The sequence below is a fragment of the Stegodyphus dumicola genome, chromosome 2, assembly GCF_044657685.1.
Source record: "Stegodyphus dumicola isolate Sdum_Otavi_A_Nest chromosome 2, ASM4465768v1".
Classification (NCBI taxonomy): Eukaryota; Metazoa; Arthropoda; class Arachnida; order Araneae; family Eresidae; genus Stegodyphus; species Stegodyphus dumicola.
Genome location: NC_140769.1, coordinates 215,904,486 through 215,924,434, shown reverse-complemented (window position 1 = coordinate 215,924,434; position 19,949 = coordinate 215,904,486). Strand labels below are relative to the sequence as shown.

Sequence of the window (19,949 nt, the reverse complement as noted above, 5' to 3'; positions counted from 1 at the left end):
ATCTCGCCAAGCAGAATTTATTGGCGACAACACACAGCATGCACATAAAAAATGTTGACTAATGTTAATGTTAATGTCGTTTAAAATTTTGTAAAAAAGCTAATAAATAAAGACAATGAATTTGTAAAAATACATTAATTAAAGAATTTACTATGCTTTCAACATCCTGATTCGCCGGCTCATATCACGTGATCCCTAGTGATCTCATCTCACGTAAACTACGCTACAAAAATCTTATTCTCTCAGTCATTATCTACAATTATTTCAAGTTAAATCTTAATTTTGAATACAAGTTTAAATGCAAGAATTATTTCAATTTGTGCGAATAGCTTACTCAGAAATGATGTAAAACCGCAGTGCTTTACTTCGCTAGTGCATTCTCATTAGAATGGACGAATTTAATCCTTGACTTAATCTTTTCTATATTTTCGCCATTCGGTGAGCGTCCTGATTGCATCCTAATTCACTTAATTACCGCCCGCGAATGGCCTTAGGGCATAAGATTGAACTATCTGGTAAACATTCTAAGTAATTGTATGACAGTATTGAAAGAAACAATCAATTTGATAACAAATGGCTGCAGTTTATTTTGAAAATGAAAAGTAAATGGTTGCCAGCGAGGATATTCCGTTTGGCATCGGTTGTACCATTATTGGCGACTTTATCGCCTGCGCTGGCAAAACGGAAAAGTACCAAAATACATGTTTATTCTGTTTATTTTGGAAAGATTTTGTTGGGAAAAATTCAACAACAGTCTTAGTGTACTTTTTACTCTAACAGCATCTGAGAGGAAAACTGAAATTCTGAAACAACACAAACTGAAATGTCGCAAAATATTAGAAAAGTGAATAAATCAGTCTGTTCTGTGTGTGGTTTTCAATGGGGAATGAAAACTCCATGACATTATTATTATTAAAAGAAATACATCACTGTCAATCAGCTAGATATATGAAGAACTGAATAAAATAACTTTAAAAAAGGAGTTAGAAAAGCAGCCCCCTGTTTAAAAAGGAGATAATTACATATCAAATTTATCACTGAAATGTGAACAAACTCTTCTTGGTATAGTAGCTTTGGTAATTTAACTATTTTAGGATGAAATTTACCTTCCCCCGTAGAAGCTATAAAATATTTATATGAAATGGAATGGTGATTTTGCCATCAATCATCAGACAAAGCACATCTGATTATTTAATCCTGACCTAATTAACAGAAATTCATTTTGCTCCGAGATGTCATACAAATAAATATATATATTTTTATATAAGAAACCTAGATTCTTTTCCCCATTTTTGAGCACATAATGGAAATTCAAAAGAACGCTAAAAATAACATAAAAATGTGTACTACACAAAATTATCATAATTTTAGCATCACCAACCTCCCTGAGAAGCTCGCCGAGTTTTCACAGTAGGGGAATGTTCAGATGGGCTGCGATGACGGAAAACAAGTTTCTTCATTGGATGTTGTTGACTACTAGACTTTTTATGTGTCTGTATTTGCTGTTCATATGCTGCAGCTTTTTCTAATACTGATGTATTTTTCAGCCATTCTGGCAACTATGAAAAAGAAATAGAAAAAATAAATCAGATTATATCTGTGCATGAAATTTGCAATCATTTTTGAAAATTCAGTGATGTCCTTATGCATATCAGAAATTTCTAATTACAACTATAAAATACTAACTAAAACTAGAACTAATTATACCAATAGATTATAAGATATAAAACCAAGTATTACAAATATTTGCATAAAATTTCTATAAAAGTAAACTCATTTCTAACACATTTCTTGCTTAACCTTACCTCAGCTATCTCCCTTGCAAAAATCTGAAGCGCTTTCAACCATTCCATCATACTTGTATGACTTTCTGTCTGAACTAAATATTCAGTCCCATTTAAAAGCATCAGACGTAAAACATGCTTCCTTTTTACATAATCATTTGCAACTTTGGCTATACTATACTTTACATTTATCACATGTTCATCACCGGTTAAAGTTCCCTAAAAAAAAAAATATTTTTCCCTGTTAAACATCATAAATTATTTTCATGGCACTTATAAAAATCAGGACACTTGAGATAAACATATCTGGCTTTAAAAGAAAGATAAAAGTGAATGTCATAACTTATACACAGAGTACTTATTTTAAACAGATTTTATACATCAGTAACTTTTACAAGATATACACATATTAAGTAAGAATAAATTGGCAATATATTTGCAAAGCATGTATATCCATAATTTTATATATTTGCAGTGTCTCTCAGCAGACCTAGCTTGAAGAAAGGCACCATTTTAAATTTTGCTGGTAAGTGTGTGCATTGAAATGTTTAAGATGATCAAACTGCCCAAAATAGGGTCCACTGCTTGTGTCAACAAACATTCATTACCAGATCTAAGCAGTACATGACCAAATGTCATGATGGATGGCAAAGTTTCAAAATGGGTAAGACTGTTTAAGGAAGGACAGGGAAAAATATATGATGAACCATGCTCAAGTTAACCATTTACAACCAACAATCTTGTGCTAACCATAATTTGCGAGAACAGAAAATTCATCATGTCTGTGCTATTGGTGAATTTCCCAAAAGTAGCAAGATCAGTTGTTCAAGAAATTTTGTCAGATAATTTGGGCAATAGAAAATTTAGCAATCAATAAATTCCAAAGAAGCTTACCGAGGAATGGAAGACAAAGATAGCCATTGCTTTGAAATTTTTGGCTTGATAACAAGCATATGATGATGAACTGCTAAAACATATCATCATGCAAAAGAGATAAGTGTGTCTCACATGATACCTGAATCCCAACAGCAGTTGTTATACATCATTTCTCAAGTGACCGAAATTCAAATTTATAATCAAAACTCACCAGTATTATAACAACTGCATTCTTGGGCAGATGCAGTGTTTAGCTGGAGAACTTCATACAGTAAGGAGCAATAATAAACTTTGCTCTAAACTATCAAACTTCAGTGAACAACACAGAATAATTGCCAGAGCTTATTGTTTACTGTAATTCTGTAGATTTAATGGAATCTGAGACTTAACAGTGCTATTGAAATGCAAGCTCTAGTCCAGTGTTCCATGGAACCCCAGGGTTTCACAAGTCAAAATAAAAGTTCAAAATGAAAATTTTAAAACACTCACACTAATTAATTAGTATTTATTAGCTAAAAAATATAAAGATACAATTAGTTATATTTGAGAATTAGTCGCAAGCTTTTAATATGGGCTGCCAGCTTCCTTAATGTGTGAAAGTGACATACGTATAACAGTATTTTTCGATTGTTCAGTCGATGCGTGTACAAAATAGATTCACATTTGCTGCAGAGTTCGTATGACCATGAGTATCTGAAGGCGAGCTTCTTTTGTGTCAGCAATTCCCCCCCTCCCAGTGAAATGGTAGTTGGCAGGTACATTTTTCTGTGCATTCTATTAGCATTAACTATGTCTTGTGCCGTAGACTTTGTAATAGTGTAGTTGTTTGTAGATGGTAGTAGTGTAGTGATGGTTTGTAGTGTAGTTGTTTGTAGATGTAGACATGTAAACTTTTTTAATGCCCTTACTTTTGAAAATAGTTCAGGTAGCTTAAATATTTATATTGTGATATTTTTAAATTAAATTATTACTGATGAAAATATTTACTTTGCAATGTTCTTTCTTACTAGTCAAATCAGATAAAAAATGACTAGAGATAATTCTGATTATTTTTATTATTATGATAATTCTGATTATTTTTATAAAAAATGGCCAAACAATACTAACATTGATCAGATATCATCAATAATAAATAATCAATGGCTATTTCCTTCAAGTTCTTCATTTGAATATTTGTGCACCAATAAAAAAGGGGCGGTGAAAATTTGATGGCATCTATTTAGCATTTTGCTTCAGTTGAATGGAAAATGAAGATAAGCCCAGCTGACTACGTGTTGAGTAAGAAAAACTCTTTATGAAGACTAGCTTAAACTCTGCTAAATTAAAAATGCATATGAAATTTACATCCACATCTTCACATTAAAAATACTGAACATTTTGAATGTAATAACTTTGATGAACTAAATAACAACAACAAAAAATTGTTTTAGAAGCTCATGTATTCCAAGAGTTTAACTTGTCTTGAGGCTTTTATTCATATTAATTATCGAACTGCTAGAGAATGTAAGGCATATACAATTGGTGAAAAGTTACTAAAGCCTTGTATAGAGATATATCTTGCAAATTTGGTAGCAGATATCTTAAAAAAATTTACAACTTGTGCCACTCTGATACCACCATCACACAACAAATTAAGACAATAGACATTTTTGTGAAAAAGAACTAATATTTCGTTTAAAATCTCTCCATCAATTTACCATGCAGTTTGATGAATCAATGGATGTTGCTGGTTTGGTCATTTTGGCAGTCTTTGCTTTGCTATGTTTTGAATTCTACAGTCCAAGATATGCTCCTTTACAAATCTCTTCCCAAGAACAAGTGGGAAAAACATATTTGAACTTATTAACAATTGGCACAAAAATTTTGTTGGGATTTATGTTCATATATTTATGGAACAAAACTGCTATTGGGTTTCAACAAAGAAATAATATCATGAATAATTGCTGCACTACAACTGCACTACGCATTAAGCATACCCATTGTCGTCTTATCACTATGCACTTGCAAAACAAATACCAAATGCATTAAAGAATGTTTTAAATGCTGATGTGAAAATTATAAATTTTATATAATCAAGGAAACTAAATTCAAGATTGCTTAATTATGCAAAGAATTACCCAGCGACACTCTTCTTTTACATTCAGAAATCAGAAGGTTATTGAAAGGAAAAGTACTGAACCGATGTTTTGAGTTAAAAGATGAAGTCAGACTTTTTTTTTCAATGAAAGAAGTCATGACTAAGCTTCAAAATAATGTAATGAAATGTGACTACAATGTTTTCCCATTTACCAGACATTTTTGCCATTCTAAATGAAGCAAAGATATCCCTTCAAGGACTGAATGTACATATTAAAAAATTAAAGAAAAAAATTAATGCATTGTTTTTTAAAACTTGTGGTCATCATATGTCAAAGAAAATGATGTGTACTTTGCAAAACTAAACAGTTTTCTAATTGAAAATGAATTGAATTTAGATGATAGTGGTAAAAATTATATAATGAAGCACCTTTGCCAATTAAAGAAAACTAGAAGGGAATATTTCTCAGAAAAACTAAATATAATTGGATAAAAAAATACATTGGAGTACTACGATAAATCAAAAGGTTTGCAAATGAAGGAAAGGAAAAACTTATAGATAGATAAACAGATTCAAGGTTAAAATCTAAATTTAAGAGCAGCTCCTGAATTTTTGGATGCAGATTTGTGTAGAATACACAGAAGTTTCCTGCACTGCTATAAATATTTTAATGCCATTCGGAATAGCGTATTAAGTGACAAATCTTTCTCAATGTATGTGGCAATAAAACATAATATAGAAACAAATTAAATGCAGAATATGAAATGCGACTGAAGATAACATCAACAGAGCTAGACTTCAACAGTTCATGTTAAAAAATGCAAGCATACGCGATCACTAAATATAACGTAAAAATAGATGACACCTGCAGCACAAGTTATTGCTATTAATAAGTAAATTACATTAATTTAATGCTATTTTTTTTAAATAAAAGTACAATACTTTCTTTTCATCATCTTTACATAAAAGACTTATACCATTTTAATTTACAACACTTTAAGTATTATAATAAGATATACTTTTCTTTCCCCCCCCAAAAAAAAAATTCTAGTTTTAAGTGTTCTGTAAGTCAAGAAAGTTTGAAGACCACTGCTCTAAACAAATTTTTTGTTTGGTGGCAAATGGATCACTTCCAAGATAGCATGGATGTAGCATTGACAGATTAACCTATTTCCTTGCATCTAAAATGATTTCTCAGTGGAAAGCTTTCCATACAGATGGAAAAGAGAAAACAATGGATGGTAATTTATTAGATGGTACACTTCTAAGACACAAGCCTACAAAAACTTATGCTATGATAAATAACTAAATAACAGAAACTATGTGAAAAAGCAGCTGAAATATGTAGATTCAAAGTGCTTCTTTGTCTAGCTAAAAAAAGAAATAAAAAATTTTTAAAAATAAAGAAATAAAGAGTTAAAAAAAGAAAAAGAAAATCTGAAATGTTTCAGATTTTAAATTACCTCCAAAAGGGCGTTTTTTTAACATTTTGTGTGTTACATTTATTTATTAAATATCCCATTCTTCGCACTTAAACCATAAAATTCAGTTCTACAGCAATATTGCAAAATAGTTTTAAAATGAGAATATCTTTAGAATTTCCAATACAGAGACTCACGAACTGGAGATAAAAATGTTTTTTCTGTACAGCGTTGCCATTGCTTGCTTTGAAATCCTTGAGTTTGTTAATCAAAAATTTGTTAAAGTTTTACAAAATAAGAAATCAATAATAAAACAAATTACAAATTTCAAATTTCAAATTTGGTCTTCCACATGCTCATATTCATAGGAGGATTACATCATTCAAAATTCGATGGTTCTATGTACCATTTTTTTATCACAATGTGAGAAATATACATACATTTATGCAGATTTTTCATTATTTAATTTCTTCAAATATAATAAGATATTTTCTCACTCCTACTAAATTAATTATCTGTGTTGGAATCTTTTTGTTGCTCTGTTGAGTTCAAAACACAGTCAATAATTTCATCAGATGTCACCTGATATGCCAGTGTGGGCTCATCTGAACACATTGTAGAGACATTAGGTATATTTTTGGAAGCCAGAGAGATGAAAAATATGCAACCGCCTTCGCTGGGAATTGAACCACGGACCTCTGGAATACCGGCCCAGCGTGCTACCGTTGCACCACGAAGGCGCGCTAGGGAAGTGCGAGAAATACTTTATAACATCATCCATATAATTTTTTTTTTTTTTTTTTAATACAGAAGCTATTGCCTTGCTTTGGTTAAAGCATAAAATTTGCTGCAGTGAGCCCAAAAACCAGAAAATTCACTGTCTTCGCTCTAAGTTCCAATGAACAGAGAAGATGACCACATATTACACAGCCATTTTGCTAATACTGTTTGGAAAACAGAAGTCCATGATTCTGTTAACAAGGAGATGCAGTTTTTCATTGCAATTTTTTTCAATAATCACAATATGATATAAAATGGTTGCTTCAAAAATTTTTTTTCAGAAACACCAATTTGTAGTGGCGTTTAATACTGTGTATTGTGCTCTGGTCCATTGGTTGGTTCAATGACATAGTATTTAGGGGCTAAAAAAAGGCCACGATATTGTGGCATGATAAAAGATTGTAGAAGTACTGAGGAATAGCATCTCCCTGCATCTTCTGCAAAATTTCCACTTTTTCCATTACCATCAATGCAACATGTTTGCATTTTTCAACGTTGCAAGCAATAAAATCACGAATTTATTTCTTGCCTGCCACTGATTTTAATTTTAAAAAAAATTATAGCTACAAAAAATCTGGATAAAACAACAAAATGGCAGCATTAAACAAACCTCGTGAACAAATTATACTTACAAAGTTCAAGAAATATAACCACGAGTCGTGAACTTGAAAGGGATGTTAAGTGACGTCGTTTGCTTCTTTACCTCACTGCAGATTGGAGGAGGTGGAGGGACTTTTTACCATGATATAATGATTTGTAATATGAATGTAGGTATTTCTGTTATGACATCATTATTTGGTGTGCGGTTTCCTAAACCTATAAACTGAATGTTTACATTTTGAGAAACTGTGTGTGAATTTCAAAAGTTGGGCATTTCAGGTCGGCAGATTTTTGGTATTTGATTGCCACCTTATTGCCATTTATACTCTACAAAAATTACTATGAATGTTCTTAAACAGAATTGTTAAATGGGGGAAAAGCCATTAGCTAAATGCTATGCATTCTGAATATTTACAAGTTATCTGATGTAAGTGGATACACTGCTTATTCCTCAAAAGTGTGAAACAATATCAAAACTCCAGAATTATTACTGCAATAGGAAGTTAACTGAATACTTAAATCCTTCTTACATTCAGTCTTCTATAAATATAGCTCAGTTTATAGTTTTTAAAATATAGTTCAATGAATTCAGTTTTACAATACTTTTTAATTGTTAGACAAATTTTCAGAGAATGAAAATATTCAAGCACAATAAAATGCTGACAAACTGTAAAACTTTGTAAAACTTCGTTAAGAATATAAAACTGTATAATAGTAAAACTACTTTGTTAAGAAGTATATTACAATGCAGAGATAAAAACTTACTTTTGAAGGTTCCCTTCTCTCTTTTAGCAAATAAAGAATATTATTCCGCAAAATTGCCCACAGATGCCTCCATGACCTATCACTGGAACGCTGAAATTTTATAAACTGAATATAATATTCAGTCATTCAAAATACTGAATAAAATATGAAAAAAATTTTAAAACTTCAAACTATTTTGTGTTTAACATTTATATAATGTTAACTAAAGGGGAGAAATTTCTGCTTAAAGACATAACAGATACAATAAAACTGCTTCTTAACTTTCCAGTATCCTAAAAATCCTATCAAGTCAATAATTTTTTCATAATCAACACACAGGATACTTCACTTGCTTTTGGTCCCTGATTTTCATTATAAAAATCAAACTATTTCTCATAATATAACGAAATTTGCTACAGACATACCAAGATGTATGCAAAGCACAGTGATATCACAGCAAATGTTGAAAGATGTCAATGGTGATGACTTTCAACACTCGCTATCTAGGAAACAATATACAATAATAGTTATTGTCTTACCAACATTAAAAGCAAAAATATTTTAGTTCAATTTTTTCCCTCTCACTCTTTTGTTGCATTATAGTTCAATACTTGTAAGGTGATCAATCATCCTCCTTTGGTAGGCTCTGTCCTTCCTCAAGAAGTATCCTTCCAACTGTCCTCCTTTTCAATATTTTACAATTAATGTATTTATCTCTGTATTATTTAAAGATGCCACGTCGAAATGTTATGCATCAATTGTCATGTGATGGTGTAGTTCGAAAAACATGATTATAAAACGCATACGCAGCACATTCTGGACATATCAAAACTTCACGCAGCCACATTTGTCTCGCACCCTCACAGTTTTGCGCATTTTACTTGGTTTATTTTAATGTGTCTATAATATTATAGTTCACATTTACATATGACGCAAATACGAATTTCTTTCACTGTATAATTATTATACTCAGGTAAGTGCCTTAATAAGTAGAATTCTTGTTTTATTTGTTCATTAATATAATTTTATTATACAACTCTGTTTTCATCACAAATATAAAATAATTTAAATTTAAATATAGATTTAGTAAAGTTTCATAGTTTTTGTTATTAAAGATTTAGTTTTATTTATAATGTGCTTACATTGTTTAGCTCCAAATTTTATTTAAAGGATGGAAAAATCAAAGAAGAGGAAGTGCTATTTCAACGATCAGGTGAAGAAGAAATTTCCATTTCTCATGTCAAAGAAAGACACCATTGCTTTTTGCAAAATTTGCAGAGGAGAATTTTGTATTGCAGTTGTAGGCAAAGCAGCCATAACTAAGCACTTAAACACCAACTAACATAAGCAATCATTAGATGCATCAGCTTCCAGTAATAAATTAATTTTTTTTTTCAAAAACTTTTAATTACTCAGAAGAGGAAAAACAGTTAGCTGTAATGGAGGGAACATTTTCATTTCATACAATAATTCAAAGTCTTCGTAGTATGAATTGTACAATGAAATTATTGAAAAACTTTCATAATCCTAAATTTTCATTTGCCAGAACAAATTGTGAGGCTATTATTAAATCAGTATTAAAAAATTACTGTGATAATATAATTGCAGAAGACTTTGAAAAATGCAGCATTTGTAACAATTTTATATGATGCATCAAATCATAATGAAATAAAATTGTATTCAATACTAGTAAGATATTATAATGTTAACAAGGGCATTCACGTAAAAATTTAAAATTTAGAGTCCACTGAGGGCGAAACTGCTGAAATTTTGGCAAACCACCTATACAGAGTAATAAATTAAAACAATTTGAAATATAAAGTTGTTGCACTAACAGTGGATAATACAAACACAAATTTTGGTGGGCGAAGATGCAAATGAGTAAATATGTCTATGTAAAATTACAAGATTTACTCCAAAAGAAAATACTAGGTATAGGTTGTAAAGCACATATTTTGTCAAATGCAATAAACACAACGTCATCTGCCATGCCAATTGATGTAGAAGTAATAATAACGAAAATTTATTTGTATTTTAGTCGTTTTATAGTTCGTGTGACTGCTTTAAAAAATTTTTGTGAAGACCCAAATGTTGAATACAAGAAACTTTTAGGATATTCAAAAGGTAGATGGCTTGCTTTAACTGCTAAAGTGCCTAATCTGCTATAGAGCATGTTTTACAATTGAGCCTCTCCATTCATATTTTCTAAGTTTAAAGAAATGACCAAAAATTCTAGAACCCTTTTCCAATAATGAATTATCGGAGGTATTAATGTATTTTGTCCATAATCAGGCATCTGTTTTCTACAAAACAATTCAAAAGATTGAATGCTAACATATTTCAGCTACAGAAGTTTGCCTTATATTGAACAATTTTGTCCTTCAATATAAATCCTGATTTGCAGAAAAATTAATTCCTTTAACAATAAAAAGGAAATAGTCAAACTTAGAGGAATCAAATCTGGGCATAACGGAAAAGTTTACCAAAGAAGTACAGAATTTTTATGAAATATTTTTCCATTATGTCGAAGAATGGTCAGAAACAAATATCACAATAAATAACAGTTTTAAACGATGTTTTTTAACTTCAAGCACAATAAAATGCAAGTAAACTGGGCAGATACTGAAAACTGTCTTCAGTTTTTATCGAAAGAAATGTCTAATATTAAAATTGATGACAATCATCTGTTTGAAGAAATTAGAAGATTGATTGTATATTTAAACACTGATAAATTACAACAATGGGAAAATCAACATACTGAAATTGATAAAAGATGGGTGGAAATTTTTAACCATTTTAAAAATGAAAACATTCCATATGAAAATTCAATTATTCTTGTTGAGTTTACATTGTGTTGCCCTGGAACTAATGAAGCTGTTGAAAGAGTTTTTTCAATTGGTAATAGTTTTTGGACAAGTGAGAAATCAAGATTGAATGTTGACACTTTAGCTGCAGCACTTACCGTAAAATTGAATGTTGACACTTTAGCTGCAGCACTTACCGTAAAATTCAATATGAAGAATATTTCTTGCTCCGATATTTCTAGTATTTTGTTAGAAAATGATGTATTGACAAAAAATATTCATTCAATGGAAAAAATAACTAAACGGGATGTAAACATAACTGTTGTATTTTTGTTTAAATTAATAAAATGTTTCATTTATTTCAGATTTAACTTTTTCTTAAACTTTCTGTCCTCCTTTTCATTGTAAAAAAAAGGTCACCTTAATACCTGTCACTTTAAAACACAACATAAAAAGACTAAAAAAATAGCATTCAAGACTATTTATATACTTTTTATAAATATTACACTTTTTATAAGTATTGTTTTATACATAGTCCATAAAAGTCCTTATAAAGCCTTTATTTTCATAATCATGGGTTACAGATATATACTTCTAGTTAGAAAAAGAGTTTTTAAATAAGACAAATATTCATGTTTCAGCATTTTTAAAATTCTAAGAAATAAACTTTTAAAAATTATAAAATTTAACCTTTTATATGGTCATCTAGATCTTACAGTTATGTTTAGTAAATGTTTAACTCATTCTAATATAACACATAAGAAGTTTGATATTCTAATGTAAAAACTGACATCTATGACTAAAAATTTATTTTTAACCACTTCCCTTACAAATTTTTTTGAAAAAAATTGCAAAAAATCATCACATTTTTTTATTTTATTATTAAATACAACAAAATGAAACAAATCAAAATATGTAAGTTTTAAGTTGAATTTTTAATTTTTTGGAGGTGTAAAAGCATTTACTTTTAATACTAGTTTATATTATCCCGAGTTATCTCGGGCAAACGAAAAAAAGTTAAATATTAATCTTTGCATGATAGTTTTTGAAACAAGGGACAACACATAGTGATATACCTGACGTTCTACACTGGTATCTGGTCTCATTTCTTACTGGCTTACCGCTGGAATCTCTTTCACGGGAGCACAGAGTACACTGTCGCGTTGGATTTGATTTCTTTTTTTTTTTTTAATTTTTCCCCATCTTTTCATAATTACTATCTGAATAATCATCGCTTTCACTATCTTGCATCATCGCCATTATTTTATTTTTTTCCAACGCATGCATCCTTTTTTATACGTTACTAATCCACAAGCCAACATATACAATAGGGAAACATGCGACCAACAAAATTTGGCAAACTGCCAATCAAAGCTAAATATTTCCTTTCATTTCCTCCAGACCGAGTAAAACCGTGATAAAAGAAATCGTACTAACAAATTCTGCTTCGCCCGAGTTTTCTCGGGATAATAATTAACTGCAATATATAGGACCCCGAGATAACTCAGGATAATCAGGCAAGCGGTTAAAGCTCTTGTTAGGAAGAAAGTGAAATGGAGACTACCAATTTGAAAATGTTAACTGGTTATAAGTGGGGTAGTAATAGACACACTCTTATTCTTATTTATGGTTTGGTTTATTTAATTATATCAAAGCACGCACAGGTTATCTGCGTAAGGGAAGGGATGCCTTCATGGAAGACTTTCTGAGGGAAACTGGCTGATTTACATGTTACCAATTGGAAAAACAACAAAAATGCCCATTTGCTTGGAATCGAACCCAAGCTGGAACTACCAGTGTTCAGTGACTTTACTGCTTGGTTGCTAGTGGATATTAATATTTATGAGATGTTTAAGCTTCTGTAATGAAATTCTGAACATACCTTCAGGAAAAACCTATCAACAGCTTGGAGCAGTTAAGACTCTTCCTATTTCTATCATGAGACCGCTAACTAAACTAACCTTAGTTGATCATGAAATTTGAAAATGTCTGGTGACTTTGTTACAGAGCAGTTAAGACTCTTCCTATTTCTATCATGAGACCACTAACTAAACTAACCTTAGTTGAACATGAAATTTGAAAATGTCTGGTGATTTTGTTACAAACTCCAAAAATTCCAGAAGCTTAAAAACCCAGCCAGGATTTAAAAAGGTCAGGTTTTTTTTTTTAAGATGATATTGTTGCTGAACAGTACGATCTATTAATCAGACCATGGTGTAGTCTCTAAGTGAATGCTAAAGAATTAAAAAGCACACAAGACAAAATAAAATGTGCTATATAGACATGCTAAAACCATGTTTAAACATTAATAACAAACACTATTTTACTAATGTTTAAATGTGGTTTCAGCATATCAACCTAGAATATTTTATTTCATTAAGTCAGAGTGAATGTTGACCTTGTTTAAAAGTCAACAAATAAGTAATGTGTGGCTTCATAACATGTTTAGTTACACTGGTAAACCACTGAAAACTGTTTTCCCAAGAATCAGTGTATTCAGTCACATACTGACAGTTCAGTGAGGGACAGGGGCATCAACACTGCAGCTGTTATGCATAGATTACTTTTTCCTTTTATAAACAACTGGGTGTTATCACTATTAAATTTGATAGGAAACCATTAGCAATTCATATGGCCTTATGAGAGCTTTGCTGTCATAAAACATCTTATCCTAAGCCAGCATTCTTCTGAATTCTGGGTCAATCCTTCAAGTTTGTAACAGCCACAAACTCGTAACTCCAAATGTATTTATGAGTGCAAATGTAACTTGAATACTCTTAGAGACTCAATAGCATTAGAGTGGGTGCTGGCTCATTGTGGAATAGAATAAAATGAGAGTGCAGATTCCTTAGCAAATAAAGGAATAACTGTTCTCCCCAAACCCAGAAATTTTATGAACTTTCTTTCTGCTAAGAGATTAATAAATATGGAATTTAGCAAGATTCGTGTCTCAAATTTATGCATAAAAACTACAAGAATAGTTTGGCAATGTCTCTTGGATGAGGGATATAATATCCAAAAATTTCCTTGTGCTACAGCTGTAGCAGAAAAATATCAAATTATTCTAATACATTTTTAACTGATTCCTCAAGGAAAGCAATAAAATTTTTCAGCACTGGAAAATCTAAAAAATCTCAAACTTTAAAGTGAATATCTCGGTTAATTTTTGTCAAAAGGAAGCCAAATTTTTTTGTTTTACTTTTTACAGTCAGAATAAACATTCCTTAAATATAACTAAAACTATAATTAAGATTAGGAGATCATAAAGTAAGTTATCTCTCAGCTTTTAGAAAACTGGTTTTTAAAATTTAAAAATACCGCAATGTGATCATTTGCTTCATTTAAAATATTTTTCACTGGAAGAACATATTTATGACCAATAGTTGCTAAAGCATAGATAATGTAAGAACTTTCATGGTGGTTCTCTGCCATTAAAATGTTATAAAATTTAAATTAGGCAAAAATTTTACAGTAAAAAATGAAAACATTAAATTTCTATTACCTTTCCTTCTAAAGATACAACTTTACAAATAACCCAGCCGTAGACTGACTTCTGTTGTTCCTCTTGAGGTTCATGACTACAGCTTACATCAGAGTCATTTGCCTCAACAGGGACTAAAGCCTGTTTAACTTTAGGAGTCTGTTGGGAGGAAAAATTAAATATACAATTATTTTTAACCTGTTTAATACTACATACAATTTCCTTTCCCGAGAATGGTAAGTGTGAACGCAAACCAAAAATTATGCTACCAAACTGAGAACTTAAAAATGCTGCAGAAAAGTGAATTCTTGTTTGAATTTTAATTAAAGTTGTATTCATAATTATAATTTTTATATTATTCATAGCATATCTATGATTCATTAAAATGAACAACTTGTATAATATATAATATCAAAATCAAATATTCCAGCAGATCAGCCATGATTTTATTATTATTAAACCCTTTATAATACATGTTAATCGAAATTTAAAAAGAGTTCCTTATATTTAAAAGTTACAAGAAGATTTATCTTTTAAAATATACTTTATAAAATTTTACTGGAACTATTTTTTAACTATAAAGTCAATAACCAAAAACTTTTTTATTTTGCTAAATTTTAATTACACTAGCAAAGCAAATTCAGATCACAAATTCATGTAACATGTTAAAACTAAATCTAAAAACTGAATCCAGAAAAAGACCTCTAACAATCTGATATTTGAAGATTTTTAATCTAAAGCATACAAAGAGGTCACTCATAAAATTCCACAATTTTCCATTACTAACATCAGTAAATTTATGTTACACTTGAGGGAAGAGGAATATGTCAATTTAAGAAAATATAAAAGTCTGGATTTTTATATAAATATACATATGTAGAGAAAGAGATACAGATATTTGGCTATTAAATTTTTTTATTATTGATTGCATCACGTTAATCTTCCAGAAATGATAATTATTAATAACTTGAGTTAATAAACAAGGAATATATTTTTTGAAATATAAATAATCAATATATATTATAAAAGTGTACAGTGTGCATGCGACTAAAACTCAAAAATGAGCCCCAGTACGATCAAGGGAGTTATATGATGCGGTAGCCCTCTATGCGTCATCCACAAAGAAAGTTCCCGATTTTACCTGAAGGGTGTGCTTTTGAAGATATAAGAACTGGAGCTAGAGCCCTCTTGGACGCACCAGGCGGCACCAGTAAGATGTTTCTAATAAATCTATTGCTGGCAGAAAATTCGTGCTAAACAACCCATCGCACTTGCACTGGCATCATCCAGCATTGCCACTACACTTATGGACAGACAATGAACTGCATATTCCACCCTACAATTACGGTTACATATAGCTGAAGAACAATTCCTGGTATGTAAAATCTCAAGAGCATCTGAACGGGGTGAACTCCTAAAACAAGCTAAAATTATCTTCTGGGACGAATGCACAATGCCACATACAAAAATCACCTGAAGCAATGGACAGCACATTACAAGACTTGCAAAGAAACTCTAAAGTGATGGGAGGAGCTCTACTCATACTCTCATGTAGTTATTTTTTCAACAGATGCTTGCAGTTATTCCAAAGTCAAAACTAGCAGATGAAATCAATGCATGCTTAAAAAAAATCACATCTCTGACCATACATACAAATACTGTAACTAATCGAAAATATGAGACATGAACTATCAAAAGATAAAACAGCACATTTTGCTCAAAACTCTTCACTAATAGACGAAAGCACATATCTTACTGACCAGACGACCAGCCTCATTGAACTCAACAGTGATTTCTGCCACACAGCCACTACCGAAAACAACCAAATTTATCCAAACATTGTTCCCAACTATAAACAATCAGAAGTGGCTATTTCAAAGAGCAATTTTGGCAACTAAAAATAATATTGTCGACGATATCAACTTTAATATTCAAAAGAAAACTCCCAGTAAAGAGAGAATATATAAATCGATGGACATGATTGTAAACATTGAAGAAAGTGTTAACTTCCCTACCAGAATTTTTAAACTCTTTGCAAGTACCAGGAATGCCACTGCACTGCCTTTGATTGAAAATATGATCTCCGATGATACTACTCAGAAATCTCAACTCACCAAAACTATGTAATGGAACAAGGATGATCTTCAAACAGATATCGAATAACACCATTGCAGTCAAACTTACAACTGGAAAGGAGAAGAGACACACAGTATTTATTCCCATAATACCACTGATATCTACTTAAGCGTCATTCCAATTTAAAAAACTGCAATTTCCAATCAAATTAGCCTATAGTTTTACAATTAACAAAGTGCAAAAACAAACTTTAAAACATTGCAGCATCAACCTCAAAGACTCCTGCTTTTCTCATGGTCAGTTATGCGTATCAAGTAAGAAATTCGGGAAAGTTGTACATATATACCATGGATAATAAAATGAAAAATGTTGTTTATAAACAAATATTGTAAAAAGTTAGAATATGTTTTCAATAAGAAAAATTTTACCTCTTATAATTTTAAGTTTATCCTTTTATTCCAACTACCACTCAATCTCATATCAACTCCCTGAGCAAAGAAAGCAGGGTACCCCAGCTAGTAGTATTATACAAGGATTTTTTTTTTTTTTTTAAACCTCTGATCGCTCAGTATGATGGCCAGCCATGCAGCTGGTGGTTGGTGTGCATAGTGGGCAACTGTGCATCTTCCCCTTCTACATGCTCTGTCAATGGCGAGTTCAACACACCATTTCCTGTTGAGTTACAGTCATGTAAACATGGCTGTCACCATCGATTTTCTTGACAAATGTGAATTGCGAACTGTTATTAATTCCTTGCAGGCAGAAGGGAACAGTGCAGCGGAAATTCATTGAAATATGAGTCGAGGTATAGAGACAGCTTTATAAGTGTTGGCATTTTTCGTAAATGGTGCTGAAAGTTTAAAGATGGCCGAACTGATGTGCATGATGAAGGGGGTTAAGGATGCAAGTCTGTCACTACAGACGACATTGTTAGACCCAAGTGGTTAATGAAAATCGAAGGTTCACTGTAAAAGAATTATTGATTAAATTTCCAGAAGTTTCAAGATCTTCCCTGGAAGTCTCCAAAGAAGTATGCATATATGAAAAATTGTTCTAATACTACATATTTAAATATTACACTTCTGTAATGAAATTTACCTTTTCTCCAAAGAAAGATTTCAATTTCTGAATGCGATATTCTTTATTTGGACTAAAACAAAACAAACAAACAAAATTAAATCTAAGATCACAGAAGTAAAATGTGTAAGAGACTATTGTTATCCAAATAAAAAATAATACCTAGATGCATCAGAAGTTTCATCCTCTTCACTCAGATCCGATTCAACATTCATTCTTTCATTCGCAGTTGCACGAAGATAAGAAATTCGGCGAACAATATGACACTCATCCTGATCTGAAGACACTAAAAAATGTTTACCAACATTTTAAAAAATATACTTTGAAAATAAAATAATTTAAATTTATTTATGTAACACAATAAAAAGTAAAGACTGCCTCTGAAGCCTCTGATGTTTAAACTATGCATATGGATTCACAGATCAGTGTTTTCCATTAAAAAAGTACAAGCAAAAATGGAACAAAAACGTTCTTCTGCTTTAGCATATTTTACTGACAAATATCTTCCTTCAGAAACATGGGATATAACATCATTTTAAGAAAAAAAAGCACCAATATATATGTAAGTGGGGAAAACACAGGAGTCTTTGAAAATAAAGTTCATATTTATTTTACTCTTAAACAAGAACAAGGGCCATAGAAAATAGATTAATTTTATTATTCAGGTGCAGAATTTGCAATGATTAAACTTCTCAATTTTTTTTTCCTCTTTGAAAGTATCATAAATTTTTATTAATATACTCATGAAAAAGTAGAAAATATTCATCTCTATATATATGTACGATGGCTCATAAAATGGATATTTATATATCAAAGATGCACTAAATAAAAAATTCATCATTAAAATTGGGAGGAGGAGATTTAGTATATTCAGAATTAGTTATCTTGAAATTGTTAAAGGACATGCACAGATATCACAGAAATCGGTCTTTGAATTATACACATTAAAAACAATGTTGGAAAGATGGCTTTTAAAAAAATTAACAATTTTTGGCTTCACTCTGAAAATATATAAATGGCACAGGCTTAGAAGATAAGTATTTAGCTGTGACAAAGATCATCAAAGCTACCTAATTTAGAACAAAAGCCTTTGTAGTGTGCTTTGCATGCACACACACACACTCAACCCCCCAAAAAAATTGCTGTATGCATTGCTACAGCAGAACTGATCAGCAAATTTGAAAATTTATATACCAGAATACCTAGCATACTCATCACTACAACTGTGTTTATGGCAGTTCAAAGCCTATTATACTATAGAGTAATTATGTGACCTTCATTCCTTTGTTTTGAATTCTTTTTCAGATAAAATGATTCTATTACTCAGATGCAAAATTAATAAGGGTTTTTTTTTGTACAGCCAAATTTTAATAATTTAAAAATGTAATTAAATATATAAAATATAATTATTTATTATATAACATAATTTATAAAGCAAAAATTCATTATTTTTGAAATTCCTTTTAATAATAATTAACTTTTAAATAAAGCACAGTCAATTACAAAAGTTTTTGATTATTTCTTAAATTATTATCATAGGTCAGAAAAGGTAATAATCAATTACATGCCAACTATTTAAAAATAAAACAAAATTACCTGGAACCGTCTTCCTGCGATGTACAACACCAGGTCCACCTGGAGTTAAAATGTCTTCAGCTATAAGGGTAATATATTTCATATAATAATATGTAGGTATTTTTCAGTAAAGCCATACCATATATTTTTGGTACCATATTGGTGCATTTTGACTTATTTCATTTCCTCACACCTTTGGTTCAATCTAGACAAAACTAAGGTACACTGCTCAAAAAAAAAAATGGGACAGTGCTATATCTCCCGTTCTACTGGGCCGATTGACAAAATTCAAATTGCGTTCTTCATGTCTCGAAAGTGCGACTTAGGATATATATTAGATTTATATATAGCACTATTCTAAAATAGGTATTTTGACACAAAATCGGACTTTTTCTGAAATAACATACCAATTTTTTTACATATTTCGATTCTACAACTCAAATTACGCCTAATTATGAAATTTTGTAAAATTTGGAGCGAAATTTACGGAGAAATTCACAAATTTATGTTGGCACTTTTTTTTCAGGTTGCGCCAATAATAGTTCACTTGGCAACCTAGTTTCCTTTCCCGTAAGAGGAAAAAAAGTCACCATCGTTCCTTTTTTCCAAATAATATTCTTTATATTATATTTTTAATTATAACTTATTATTTTA

The 19,949-nt window shown here is 30.7% G+C and overlaps 1 protein-coding gene across 7 annotated transcripts in view; it reads right to left on the bottom strand.

The window, feature by feature from the left end:
• Window positions 1–19,949, bottom strand: part of LOC118198647 (rho GTPase-activating protein 23-like) — a 136,442-nt gene that overhangs the window by 30,031 nt on the left and 86,462 nt on the right. For all 7 annotated transcript variants that reach the window (XM_085811748.1, XM_085811749.1, XM_085811745.1 and 4 more), the window contains 7 exons: window positions 19,317–19,376; window positions 17,883–18,006; window positions 17,742–17,793; window positions 14,589–14,726; window positions 8,304–8,393; window positions 1,806–2,003; window positions 1,382–1,559 (listed from right to left, as the gene is read on the bottom strand). In XM_085811748.1, the coding sequence (XP_085667874.1) occupies window positions 1,382–1,559; window positions 1,806–2,003; window positions 8,304–8,393; window positions 14,589–14,726; window positions 17,742–17,793; window positions 17,883–18,006; window positions 19,317–19,376 (840 nt within the window). The remainder of the gene's footprint in view (window positions 1–1,381; window positions 1,560–1,805; window positions 2,004–8,303; window positions 8,394–14,588; window positions 14,727–17,741; window positions 17,794–17,882; window positions 18,007–19,316; window positions 19,377–19,949) is intronic.